Genomic DNA, 14,863 nt, shown 5'->3' with positions numbered 1-14,863 from the left:
TTTCTTTTTTAAGCAATTACTTTGCTAAATTTAAAACTATTCAAATAAAAAAATAAATCTACATATCTACTCTCAAAAGTTCAAAAGACTTTCAGAAAGCAACATTATGTATATCACACATATCTTCCCTGGAGGGATACTGACTATAATTTCAAAACAAGAGCTTACCTGTCACTTGGTGGACTGTTTTCCTCTTGCAAATATTTTTGGGTGTTTCGCTTTCGTGCCTTTGGAACAACGTGCTTTCGTGCAGAATGCCTATCTTGTGGCTTTAAATCTCCCTGTGACACAATATCTTCTATGTCGTCCAGTAGTGTGTCACAGGACGCAGAAGGCATCTTCTCTACTATATAAGAAAGTTATAAATGACAGCAACACATGAGTCCCTCAGAAATCTGTTTAACAGAGTATCACCTATGAAATATTCTTGCTGATCTTGAGTCTAATAAAGCTGTTAGATTTAACCTCAGGTTTACAGAAAGCACCAAAAGATAAAGAAATGCAAGGAAACAATCAGACAGATCCTACTAATAATGGGACATCCCAAGGTTCAACTGGATCTATCCCCTCAACAGACCAGTATCACAGAGAAAAAAAAGAGAGGGACTGGTCATGGTTAAAGGAGACTCAAAAGCGTAACAACTAAAGGTAATTCATGTTCTTGATTATATCATACTTTGTCCAACCAGCTGTAAGATATTTTGCGGACAACTAGGAACATCAGAATATGAAGTGGGTGTTAGATAATATTAGGGTACTACTGCAAATCATTAGATGTAAAGTACTGTCCTTATGTTTAAAAGTCTGATTTTTTGACATTGTATACACTTTACTTTTTATTTATTATTTTTAGAAAATCTTTTTAGAGATGCATATTAAATATTTAGAGGTTAAATATCATTATGCCTATAATTTACTTTAAAACAATAAGAATAAGTAAGACATATAGGAAAATATTTACAAGTCTTAAATCTAAGAAATAGGTGTGTTGGTGTTCCTTATCCTATTCTACTTTCCTGAACGTTCAAAATGTTTATAATTAGGGGCGCCTGGGTGGCTCAGTTGGTTGAGCGACTGCCTTCGGCTCAGGTCATGATCCTGGAGTCCTGGGATTGAGTCGCGCATCAGGCTCCCTGCTCGGCAGGGAGTCTGCTTCTCCCTCTGACCCTCCACCCCTCATGTGCTCTGTCTCATTCTCTCTCTTTCAAATAAATAAATAAATCTTTAAAAAAAGGTTTATAATTAAGAAAATGTGGATACAGCTTCCAGGAAGATAGAATAGACATACTTTTCCCTAACCATCCCACTAAATACAACTAAAACTAGGGACATTATATATAAAATAAACATCAGAAGACTTTAAAAGGTAGAGAGAAAGAGGTAAACTGGCTAGGGACCTGGGAACCCAAGGAATAACATTATGGCGAGTTCCTTGGGGTTTCTTTTGCCTACTGTATCCCAGACTTAAAGCTGAAAAAGCCAGCAACCCAATAGATGCAGACAATAAAAGCCCCCCCCCCACAGAAGCCTGTTCTCTTTGCGAAGAACCAGAAAAGGGGCAGCCTAGCAGAGACCGAAAATTTTCAGACAATAACCATCCTACTCCAGAAAACAAAACAAAACAAACCCCACAAAACACAAAACTAGAGCTCCACCTCCTAATTTCTACTTTTGAGGCTGTAATGAGGCACCCCAAAACACTCCACAGGATAGAACCAGAGAAGGCAGGTAGGGACCCTGGACTTCCAAACCAGTCAACCAACCAGTAATCAACCTCCAGGCCCTCCCCCAACTAGTCAAAGACCAAACTGATATACAAGTTTAAAATCAAATTCCTATCAAAATCCCAGCAAGATGTTACATAGACATAGATAAGACTGTTCCAAAATTTATATGGAAAAGTAAAAAAAAAAAAAAAAAAATCAATATATCTGAAACAAGTGTGTAAAAGAAATAGTGGGAGGAAGTGGGCTGCCCAATTTTCAGACTTATTATACAGAGAGAGTAATCAAGACTGTGGTATTGGTGGGAGAATAGAAATATGAATCAACAGAACAGAAAAGAGACCTGGAAACAGACCCACAGAAATATGCCCATGTGATTTTTTACAAAAGTACAAAAGCAATTCAATGAAAGAAAGATAACCTTTTCTATTAGTGCTGGAGCAATGGGACATTTATAGACAAAAAATGAACCTCAATCTAAGTTTCATATCTTATACAAAAATTAACTCAAAATGTATCACGAACTTAAATGTAAAACATAACACTATAAACTTTTAGGAAAAACCGTAAGAGAAAATCTTCTAGACCTAGAGCTAGGTGAAGAATTTAGACCTGACACCAAAAGCACAATCCATAAAAAGAAAAATCAATAAATCCAGACATCATCAAAATTTTAAACTTTTGCTCTGCAAAAGACCCTTTGAGAAGATAAAAAATCAAGCTACTGAGTGGGAGAAAATTTTTGCAAACCACATATCTGACAAAGGACTGGTATCTAGAATTCAAAACACAATAGTAAAGGGGTGCCTGGCTGGCTCAGTTGGTGGAGCATGCAACTCTTGACGTCGAGGTTGTGATTTCGAGCCCCACACTGGGTGTAGAGATTACTTAAAATTAAAATCTGAAAACACACACACGCACACACACACACAACAGTAAAAAAAAAAAAAAAATCCAGTTAGAAAATGGACAAAAGACACAAAGTCATTTCACCTAAGAGGATATACAGAAGGCAAATAAACACATTTAAAGATAGTCAACATTACTCACGATCAGAGAAATACAAACTCAAACCACAATAAGGTATCACTAGACACCTATCAGAATGGCTAAAGGAAAAAACAGTGAGAACATTAAATGCCAACAAGGAAGAAGAGAAACTGGATCACTCACACACTCCTAGTGGGAACATAAAATGGCACAGCCACTCTGGAAAACAGTTGGGCATTTTCTTAAAAAACTAATCATGTAACTACCATGTAAGCTGGCAATTACACCTGAGGGTTTATCCAAGAGAAATAAAGGCTTACGTATTTCCACAAAAGCCTCAACACAAATGTTTATAGCACCTTTCTTTGTAACAGTCAAAACCTACAAACACCTACAAAGATGCCCTTCAGTGGGTGGAAGACTACCACGGAACACTACTCAGCAATAAAACATGTACTATTGATACACACAACACTGGATGAATCTCCAGGGAATTATGCAGTGTGAATAGAGGCAAGACCAAAAGGTTACATACTCTATGGTTACATTTACATAACTTACTTGAGACCAAAGTAACAAAATTACAGAAATGGGGAATACAACAGAAGTTACCAGGGATTAAGCAGAGGCCCACTGGGAGAGAAGTGAATGTGACTATCAAAAGGCAACATGAGAGATCCTTGGAGTGATGGAAATGTTCTACATCCTGACCCTATCAATGTCAGTATCCTGGCTGTGATACTATATTACCGTTTTGCAAGATGTTACCACTGGAGAAAACTTACAGCATCTCCACGGAATTTTTATTACTGAAAGTGATTCTATAATTATGTGAAAATAAAGTAATTAAGAAAAAAATTATCTGGAAAGAAAAAGGAATATATACTTGAGTACACTAACTAAGAGTACTACTACTACATTTAGACATGAAGCAAGTAGTCATTCATTAACCATTCACAACTCCATGAGTTTGGTGGTGTTACCATCCTCACTTTAAAGAGCCATCTGAAACACAGAGAAGCTAACTTACCCAAAGAACAACAACCATGCCAAATGAGCCCAAGCCCATTTGCTGCACAGCACTCGACTACCTACTTAACGTAGATACACCAAATGACTACTAATCCTCATCTGGGTTGCTCAAACCAGTATTAAGAATCCTAATACTCTGGGGCGCCTGGGTGGCTCAGTCATTAAGCATCTGCCTTCAGCTCAGGTCATGGTCCCAGGGTCCTGGGATCAAGCCCTGCATCGGGCTCCCTGATCGGCGGGAAGCCTGCTTCTCCCTCTCCCACTCCCCCTGCTTGTGTTCCCTCTCTCGCTGTGTCTCTCTCTGTCAAATAAATAAATAAAATCTTAAAAAAAAAAAAAAAAAAAGAATCCTAATACTCTCTGTTGGTCTCAAGCCTCTCTGACGAATTTTCCCTCTCTTCATTAGCCAGACCCCCATCTTTCCATTAACAACTTTCAATTAACAGAGCAGATTCCAGCCAGGATCCTTTTGTGCCCTTTACTGTAATGCACTCTTTACAACCATGACAAATTATGCCCAGTAAATCTGACAAACCTGTGTTCAAAGCTCAGCTAGTTTTACATCGGTAGTAAGAGCAAAAGACTAGAAATAATCTAATCTCGTAAGGACTGGTTAAAATGTAGTTAACAGTCGTGGTGGGGCTGCCAATCACAGGCCTTCTCCTTCCCTGGACACAGGAATGGGGCACATGAGCCAAGCTTTTAAAGTAAACCATCCTCCTGGCCACAATAATTGGTTCAGGGAAGGACATGACAAGCCCAGCCAATGAAAATGATCAAGAGGACTTCTATGCCAGAGCTAACAGGAGAGATGGTTTCCCTTTCACTAAAGTGACTAAGTCGGGAGGATGTCAAACTGAGGTGCTGGGGGCCATGTTGCCCATCATAGGGAGAAACTACCTAGGGAATGAAGCCTAATATGAGCTGGAAAGATAAAGAGCCATACTGGCATTATTTGAGCACCAGGATCAAAGCCCTGCTCTGCCCAGTCATGTGAGCCAGTAAGTTCCCTTTGTGGCTTAAATTAGTTTAAACTGGGTTTTCTGCTCTTGCACACAAGAGCCCTGGCCAGCTCAGCAAATTAGAGAAGGAGAAATGAACTAGGTTAGTCTTTATGAAACTGGTTCTATTTATTTGAAATTTGAAGGATCAGTGAAAAGAAAAAATGGTTCTGTGTCAAATAAATTTAGGAAACTCTGCCTCCTTAGAGAACCCCAATATTCATTAGTAGAGCAAAGACTGTGAAAAACTGCAGTAAAGAACGTAAAACTCATTTATCTTAGGAATTTTCTGAAAATTGATTTCTCACAGATCTCCTCTTAATGAGGCTAAAGATGGTACCAAAAACAGAAGGTCTGAATGAAGCAGACCCTCAGATCCCTTCCCACATTCTGCACAGATGGATGACTTCCTTCTTTTACAGGGAAATGGTTCTCTGCCCATGTACTCTGCCCACCAATCTGTTCCTGTGAATGAACAGTACGCCCCCCCACACCCCTACCAAAAACAACCCTTCTACTCTAACTTACTCAAGCACAGGCGCCCAGCAATGGCTCCTTTTCCTGTATTATCACTGTCTCCCTACTGAATCATTACTATCTAGATATAAACATGCTGTTATTTCTCCCACTGAAAAAAAAACTGTATCTTGACCCCACTCCCTCCCCTCACTATCTCAATCGTATTCCTCTCCCTTAAAGAACTCCTTGTCCATTTGCAATGAGGTGGAGGGAGCTAGAGCGTATTATACTAAGGGAAATAAGTCAGTCTGAGGAAGACAAATACCGTAAGGTTTCACTCATACCTGGGATTTAAGAAATAAAACAAACAAGTAAAGGGGTTAAAAAAAAGAGATAAAGAGACAAACCAAGAAAGAGACTCTTAACTCTAGGGAACCCAGTGATGGTTACCAGAGGGGAGGGGGGCAGCAGGATGGGGGCCATAGGTGATGGGGATTATGAAAGGCACTTGCTGTGATGAGAACGGGGTGTTATACGGAAGTGCTGAATCACTGTATTGTACCCCTGAAACGAGCATTACACTGTATGTTCACTAAATGGAATTTAAATAAAAACTTTAAAAAAAAAAGAAGAAAAACTCCTGCGAGTTCCAATTCAAGATGGTGATGTAGGAAGACTGAACTCACCTCCTCCACAGAACACACCAAATTACACCTATTAATAGAACAACTCCTCCTTAAGAACAGAGGGCTGACTGAGCAACTACTGAACAACTGAAGCCGGAATGGCAAGAGAACAGCAAAAGAGACAGAGACACAGTAACAGAGGGAACCCCCACCTCCAACACCGGGAACTGCAGTGGGAAGGCACAGTACTAAAGGACCAGGAACAGAGCCCTCTGTCCTTGGGCACAGAAAAACAAACAAACAAACAAAATAAACCCATGGTTCAAAAGGGCAACTAGCAAGGGCACCTGGGTGGCTCAGTTGGTTTAGTGTCTGCCTTGGGCTTGGGTCATGATCCCGGGTCCTGGGATTGAGCACCGCTTTGGGAATCCCTGCTCAGTGGGGAGTCTGCTTCTCCCTCTCCCTTTGCCCCTCTCCTGCTCATGCTCTCTCAAATAAATAAATCTTAAAAGAAAAAGAAAAAAGAGCAACTAGCATATAAAAGAGACAACACTAAAACTCTGCCAAGCAGCAGGGGAGCTGAAGGAAAAGCTCCCCAGGTCAGAGGGCCTGGGGAACTACAGTTGATGCTCCCACTCCACCTTAAAAGCCTAGATCAGAAAAGGGTCCAGACACCATTACAGGCAGGCCCAATCCTCCCAATGAGACTGTGACTTCAGCAAGCCCAGGGTCCACAAGCTCATACCAGCCCTAGATGCGCTGGGGCACAGAAAAAAAAGCCTGGGTTTAAAAAGGCCAAGGAGGGGTGCCTGGGTGGCTCAGTTGGTTAAGTGTCTTTCTTTAGCTCAGGTCATAATCCCAGGGTCCTGGGATCAAGCCCCATGTCGGGCTCCCTGCTCAGCAGGAAGTCTGCTTCTCCCTCTCCCTCTGCCTCTCCCCCTGGTTGTGCTCTGTCTCTCTCTCTTTCAAGTAAATGAATAAAATCTTTAAAAGGGCCAAGGAACTGCAGGAATACTCTCTCCCTCTCCACCTCAAAAGAAGAGACTGAAGAAGGATCTGGCTGCTCTAAGAGGTGGATTCCAACACCATAACTGTAGGGTCTCAATGCCGTAACTGGCAGGTCCAGTCATCACAGAGAGCTTGTGATCTCAGTGAGCCCAGGGTCACATGCTCACACCAGCTGTCATGCTGGGACAAAGCAAACAAGCTGCAGTTTTGTGCTCTGTATGTATGCGTTTCAATTTTTACTGTTTAACTTTTTAAAATTTGACTTATTTTGCTTATTGTTTCTTTTTGGTTTTGTTCTTTTTCTTTAGGATTTGAGAATTTTTTTAATATTTTATTTATTTATTTGAGAGAGAGAGATAGGAAGAGAGAGCATAAGCCAGGGGGAGAGGCAGAAGCAGACTCCTTGCTGAGCAGAGAGCCTGATGTGGGGCTCGATCCCAGGACCCTGAGATCGTGACCTGAGCTGAAGGCAGACAGTTAAAAAACTGAGCCACCCAGGTGCCACTCTTACTCTTTTATCCTCATTTTGTTTTTCTTTTCTCCTTTTCCTTTCAAAATTTTTTTCTTAATTCTTTCTGTAAAAAGCCACAGTTTAAGACTGAGTAAGCACATACAAGCCACAGCTCCAGCCAGTCAGCCAAAGTCAGCAAGAACACACAGTCTGCATAGGGATCACCATACACAAGACCGCTCTTTCAACTTTTGGAGAAGTAACACTTTTGCCTAATCCACAGAAACAAACACAGAAGTCAAGCAAAATTGGGAGACAGAGGAATATGCTCCAAAAGAGAAAAAACAAAACAAAACAAAAAAACCTCAATAAAAGCATTAAATCAAGCAGACTTAAGCAACATGCTTGATAAAGAATTTAATGTAATGATCATAAAGATACTCACTGGGCTGGGAAAAAAAAGAGTGGAAGAACTCAGTGAAACCTTCAATAAAGAGAGAGAAAATATTGAAAAGAACCAATCCAAGCTGAAGAATACAACAACTGAAATAAAAAAACACATTGATGGAATCAACAGTAGGTTAGAGGATCTGAAGAACATATCAGCACTCTGGAAGACAGGGTAATGGAGAGCACACAAGCTGAACAGTAATGAGAAAAGAATTCTTATAAAATGAGGAAAGATTAAGAGATCTCTTGGATAACATCAAGTGACCAAACATTCACATGAGATGGGTCCCAGGAGAAAAAGAAAGGTGCAGAAAACTTACTTGAAGAATAACTGAAAACTTCCTTAATCTAACAAGGGAAATAGACATCCAAGTCCAAAAAGCAGAGAGTTCCAAACAAGAACCCAAGGAGGTTCACACCACAGCATATAATAATTAAAATGTCAAAGGTTAAAAATAAAGACATAGGTGGCTCAGATGGTTAAGCAACTGCCTTCGGCTCAGGTCATGATCCCGGAGTCCTGGGATCGAGTCCCCCATCGGGCTCCCTGCTCAGCAGGGAGTCTGCTTCTCCCTCTGACCCTCTTCCCTCTCATGTGCTCTATCCCTCATTCTCTCTCTCAAATAAATAAATAAATAAATAAATAAAGATAAAGACATAATCCCAAAAGCAGCAAGAGAGAAAAAGTTATCTAAAAGGTAAACACCATAAGGCTATCAACTGATTGTTCAGCAGAAATTTTGCAGGCCAGAAGAGCAGGGCATGATATACGCAAAGTGCTGAAAGGAAAAAGCCCACAACCAAGAATATTCTACCCAGCAAGATTATAAATCAGATTTAAAGGAGAGAGAAAGTTTCCCAGACAAACAAAAGATAAAGGAGTTTATCACCATTAAACCAGCCTTATGAAAAATGTTAAAGGTACTTCTTTAAGTGGAAAAGAAATGGACATAATTACACATAAGAAAAAGATGTAAAATATGACAACATATACACAAAATGTGGAGCAGGGAGTAAAAAGAGAAGGGGAAAAAGGAAAAGGATTTTTTTTTTCTGGTTTTTTTTTTTTTTTTTTAGAATGTGTTTGAACTTAAATGACCACCAAATTAATACAAACTGTTCTTTACTTAGTATGTTATATATGAACTTCATGGTAACCACAAACCCAACCTATGACAGATACACAAAAACTAAAGAGAAAGAAAGCCAAACAAAACACTGTAGATACATATCAATCTCAGAGAAAGAGAGTAAGAGAAGAACGGAACAAAGAACTACAAAAACAACAAGAAAACAAATTTTTTAAATGGCAATAAGTACACACCTATCAATAATTACTTTAAATGCAAATGGCCTAAATGCTCCAATCAAAAGACACAGAGAATGTATTTTAAAATAAAAAGACCCATCTGGGGCACCTGGGTGGTTCAGTCAGTTGAACATCCAGCTCTTGGTTTTGGCTTGGATCGGGATCTCGGGGTCTTGGGATCCGGCCCATGTCAGGCCTTGTGCTCGGTGCAGAGTCTGCTTGTCCCTCTCCTTCGGCTCCTTCCCCTCAAATAAATAAAGTCTTAAAAAAAAAAAAAGATCCATCTATATGCCACCTATAAGAGACTCACCTCAGATCTGAAAGCAAAGAGATGGAAAAACATTTGCCATGCCTATGGAAGTCAAAAAAAAAAAAAAAAAAACTGGGGCAGCAATACTTAGACAAAAGAGACAAAACAAAAACTGTAATAAGAGGGCGCCTGGGTGGCTCAGTCGTTAAGCGTCTGCCTTCGGCTCAGGTCATGATCCCAGGGTCCTGGGATCGAGCCCCGCATCAGGCTCCCTGCTCTGCGGGAAGCCTGCTTCTCCCTCTCCCGCTCCCCCTGCTTGTGTTCCTGCTCTCGCTGTGTCTCTCTGTCAAATAAATAAAATCTTAAAAAAAAAAAAAAAACTGTAATAAGAGACAAAGGGCATTACATAGTGATAAAGGGATCAATCCAACCAGAGGTTATAACAATTGTAACTATGCACCCGACACCAAAGCACTTAAATAGATAAAGTATTAACAGACATAAAGAGAGAAATTAATGGTAATACAATAACAGTACGGGACTTTAACATCCCACTTACATCAATGGATAGATCACCCACAGAAAACCAAGAAGGAAACAATGTATCTGCATGACACACTGGACCAGATGGACATAACAGATATAAAAGAATATTACACCCAAAATCACAGAATACACTTTCTTTCCAAGTGCACATGGAACATTCTCCAGAATAGATGACATATTAGGCCAAAAAACAAGCCTCAATAAGTTTAAGAGGACTGAAATGACACCATGCATCTTTTACAACTACATTGGTATAAAACTAGAAATAAATCACAAAAAAACTGGAAAAAACACAAACACATGGAGACTAAACAACATGATACTAAATAACCAATGGGTCAAAAAAGTAATCAAAGAAGAAATTTAGGGGTGCCTGGATGGTTCAGTCAGTTAAGCATCTGCCTTCAGCTCAGGTCATGACCCCAGGGTCCTGGGATTGAGCCCCGCATCGGGCTCCCTGCTCAGCAGGGAGTCTGCTTCTCCCTCTGCCTCTGTCCCTGCTCGTGCTCGCTCTCTCTCGCTCGCTCTCTCTCAAATAAAATCTTAAAAAAAAATTTAAAAAATACATGAAGACAAATGAAAATGAAAAGACCACAGTCCAAAATCTATGCAACACAGCAAAAGCAGTTCTAAAAGGGAAGTGCATATCAATACAGGCCTATGTCAAGAAACAAGAAAAAAATTCAATCTAACTTTACACCTAAAGGAACTAAAAAAAGAACAACGCTCAAAATGAGTAGAAGAAAGGATATAATAAAGATCAGAGCAGAAATAAATGCCATGGAGATTAAAATAACAATAGAAAAAAAATCAACTAAACCAAGAGCTGGTTCTTTGAAAAAATAAAAGTGAAAAGCTTTTAGGCAGACTCATCGAGAAAAAAAGGCAAAAGGACCCAAATAAATAAAATGAGAAACAAGAGAGAAGTAACAACTGATGCCACAGAAATACAAAGGGTTGTAAGAGAATACTATGAAAAATTATATGCCAACAAAATAAGCAACCTGGAAGAAATAGATATATTCCTAGAAACATACATAATCTTCCAAAACTAAACCAAGAAGAAACAGATAATCTTAATAGACCAATTACAAGCAATGAAACTGAATCAGTAATCAAAAACTACCAAGAAATAAAAGTACAAGACCAGCTGGATTTATGAGTGAATTCTACCAGACACTTAAACAATTAACACTTAGTCTCCTCCAACTCTTCCAAAAAATAGAAGAGGAAGGAAAGTTTCCAAATACATTCTATGAGGCAAGCATTACTCTGATACCAAAACCAGACACCACAAAAAAAGAACTACAGGCCAATATCACTGATGAACATAGATGCAAAATTCTCAACAAAGTATTAGCAAACCTCATACACCAATACATTAAAAAGATCATTCACCTCGATCAGATGGGATTTATTCCTAGGACGCCAGGATGGTTCAATACTCACAAATCAATCCACGTCATGAACCACATCAACACAACAAATGATAAAATTCATATGACCACCTCAATAGATATAGAAAAAAGTATATGACAAGATTCAACATCCATTCATGATAACAACTCTCAAAAAAACTGAATTAAAGGGAACATACCTAAACATCATAAAGACCATATATGCAAAACTCACAGCCAACCTCATCCTCAGTGGTGAAAACTTTCCCTCTAAGGTCAGGAACAAGACAAGGATGTCCACTCTCGCCACTTTTATTCAACACAGTACTGGAAGTCCTCGCCACAGCTTTCAGACGAGAAAAGAACATAACTGGCATCCATACTGGTAAAGAAGTTAAGCTATCACTATTCGCAGATGACATGGTTCAGTTTTGAAAGACTGCATGTTTCTAGATACATCCCCTAAGGAAGAGAAACAAAAGCAAAAAACAAACTACTGGAACTAAATCAAATAAATAGCTTTTGCAAAGGAAACCATTAACAAAACAAAAAGGCAACCTACTGAATGGGGAAGATATTTGCAAACGATATATCCAATAAGGGGTAATATATAAAATATATAAACAACCATACAACTCAATACCAAAAAAAATCCTATTAAAAAATGGGCAGAGGACCTGGACAGACATTTTTCCAAGGACAGATGGCCAATAGACACATGAAACGATGCTCGATATCATTAATCATAGGGAAATACAAATCGAAACCACAATGAGCTATCACCTCACACCTGTTAGAATGTCTAAAACCAAGGAGACAAAAATGAACAAGTGCTGGAGAGGATGTGAAGAAAAAGGAACTTTGTGCGCTGTTGGTAGGGATGTAAATTAGTGCAGCCACCACAGGAAACAGTATGGAGGTTCCTCAAAAAATTAAAAACAGAAATATCATAGGATCTAATAATTCCACTATGGGGTCTTTACACAGGGAAAAGCAAAACACTAACTCAAAGATATATGAACCCCTGTGTTTATTGCAGCATTATTTACAATAATCAAGACATCAACTCTTGCATAGATTATTGCCAAAGTTAGTCTCCCTGCTTCTACCCTTAATTCCCAAAGGACGTTTTCAGCACAGGACCCAGGGATTCCTTTAAAACCTAACTTCATCTCAAGCTTCAGACCAAAACCTGCCAATGGTATTCCATCTCAGAGTAAAAACCCAAAATCACTGCAAAGATCTGCAAGGACATATATAATCAGCCTCCTGTCACCTCTCTGACCCTCTTCCCTACCATTCCCCTTCTCCTTCCATTCAACACACAGGCTTCCTCATACCCACCAGCACACACTCATCCCAGGGCCTTAGTCTTGTCTGGGATGCCTTCAGGACTTTGTGTGAACATCACCAGTGAAACCTTTCTGAGCAACTCCCACCTCACTGCATGTACACACACTTGCTCTCCCCCTTCCCTGCCTTGTCTCCTTACCACAACTTTATTACCCACTTAGAGGTTTTCATTACTTCTTTAATCTTTTTCTACTAGAGTATGTACTCCACGAAGGTAAAGGCTTTGTTGTTGTTGTTGTTGTTGTTGTTTTACTGAGAGAAAGATTCAAGTGCTCATGTGAATGAGGGACAGAGAATCCCAAGCAGGCTCCACACTCAGCACAGAGTTGGACACAAGGCCTGATCTCATGACCCCAAGACCATGACCTGGGCTGACATCAAGAGTCACACGTTTAACCGACTGAGGCACCCAGGCGCCCCGAAGGTAAAGGATTTTGTGTGCTCTGTTCACTGCTTTATCCCAAGTAGTGCCTAAAACTACATCTAGCACATTGCAGGTTCTCAATATTTTTTTTTCTTTTACTGTAGATGACCCAGTCTAACAAGATATGGCCCCTGGCTACTCCCCCTGTCCCAACTATACTAAACCTTTTAAATATTCTCTGAGTATGCCAAACTAGTTTTTAACTCAGAGGTCTTCACGCTTGTTTTTTTTTTTTTCTGCCTGGAATATCATTCCCCAAATATTTATATGGCTTGCTGCCCACTTCTCTATTCAAATGACACCTCCTCAGAGAGGCCTTTCCTAAGCACCACATCTAAAATAACCACACAGGGACGACTATGTGGCTCAGTCAGTTAAGTGTCTGCCTTCAGCTCAGGTCATTAACCCAGGGTCCTGGGATCGAGGCCGGCAACGGGCTCCTTACTCAGCAGGGAGCCTGCTTCTCCCTCTCCCCCTGCTCCCCTTGCTTGTGCACGTGCACTCGCTCGCTCTCACTCTCCCTCTCTCAGGCAAATAAAATAAAATAACCACACAGAGACCAAGTATCCACACACACTCACAATGACCTCTAAGCTGACACCGTAACTGCAGAACATAATTCCATCTTTCTCACTGCAATGTAAGCTCCATAAGGAAAAAAGGCATTACCTCCTTCTTACCACTGTATCTATGACACCTATAACAAAGCCTACCATAGAGCAGGCACACAGTATTTGTTGACCAAATGAATGAATTAATAAAATGCTTAAGGTAAATTTAGCTAGTCTTTCTATAACATAGAGGAGGAAATTCTTACACTGGATGTGAAGTTGAAGTAAATACCTAATAACCCTGGGAGTTTCTTCTATCACTATTAGTCCATGAAATAAGGTGAGTGAGAATGGCTAAGACCAGGTAGTGCCTTCAAATGATACTAAAGAACAACTGAAGGATTCTGAATTGAAGGACACATTAAAAGCCATATTTCTTAATCACATTTTTGACATCCTATACAGCATTGTGTATGGATCCAAAGGAGGGAAAGAGAACAGAGAAAGAAAGATGAGATGGGTCCACTGAAGTAGACATACGGTATCACACAGGTAAGAAGAAAACGTTGCTAAGCCTCTCAGTGTCGAGAGAAAGAAAAGGATTTGTACACCAAAAGAACTAGAATTAGAACCCAGGCCTTCGCTCAACACCAAGCTCCCCCAGCTATAGCTCTGCCTCACTGGCAAAGCCCAAACCATGTTAAGAGTCTAATGCAATGCTAAGAAATAAAGACATTCCAGGAAAAAAGGGGACAAAGGAAAAACTGGCACTCAAGAAATACAAATAGCCAATAAGCACTGGAAATACTGCTCAGGCACAATAATAGCAAGTGTTTAAACAATAAATAGTTTTTTGTCTACCCCACTGATTAAAAAAAAAAAGAAAAAAGAAGACTGACAAGCCCTATTGCTGGCTCAAAGTATGGTAAAACTGGTATACCCTTTTTGGAAGGCTTTCTAGCAATACCTATTAAACTTTAAAACATATGTATCCTTTGACCCAGCAATTCCATTTCTAGAAATTCACCTTAGAGAAACAAAGGAGACGAATATAAAGCAGAGGATGGTAAATCTGGCTGCATATCATAAGCACATTAAAACAACCTCACTCCAGGCGCCTGAGTGGCTCAGTGGGTTAACTGCCTTCGGCTCAGGTCATGATCCCAGGGTCCTGGGATGGAGCCCCACATCAGGCTCCCTGCTCAGTAGGGAGCCTGCTGCTCCCCCTGCTTGTGTGCGCTCTCTGTCAAATAAAATCTTTAAAAACCAAAACAAAAAACAATCTCACTCAT

At 40.0% G+C, this 14,863-nt stretch overlaps 1 protein-coding gene across 4 annotated transcripts in view; it reads right to left on the bottom strand.

Annotated features, from left to right (window-relative positions):
- CDKAL1 (CDKAL1 threonylcarbamoyladenosine tRNA methylthiotransferase) overlaps nucleotides 1–14,863 on the bottom strand; it is a 654,884-nt gene that overhangs the window by 637,286 nt on the left and 2,735 nt on the right. For 3 of the 4 annotated variants that reach the window (XM_073877631.1, XM_025891077.2, XM_073877633.1), the window contains one exon: nucleotides 169–346. In XM_073877631.1, coding sequence (XP_073733732.1) covers nucleotides 169–338 — 170 coding nt within the window. In that variant the 5' untranslated portion in view covers nucleotides 339–346. Of the gene's footprint in view, nucleotides 1–168; nucleotides 347–9,159; nucleotides 9,255–14,863 lie in introns of those variants that run through there. The other variant, XM_073877632.1, reaches the window with a different exon arrangement.

This window comes from Callorhinus ursinus, unplaced genomic scaffold (genome assembly GCF_003265705.2).
Source record: "Callorhinus ursinus isolate GAN/ISIS: 27379988/994484 unplaced genomic scaffold, GSC_fseal_2.0 scaffold26, whole genome shotgun sequence".
Classification (NCBI taxonomy): Eukaryota; Metazoa; Chordata; class Mammalia; order Carnivora; family Otariidae; genus Callorhinus; species Callorhinus ursinus.
The sequence above is the reverse complement of the archived record's forward strand: the minus strand, read 5'-3'. Positions and strand labels throughout refer to the sequence as shown.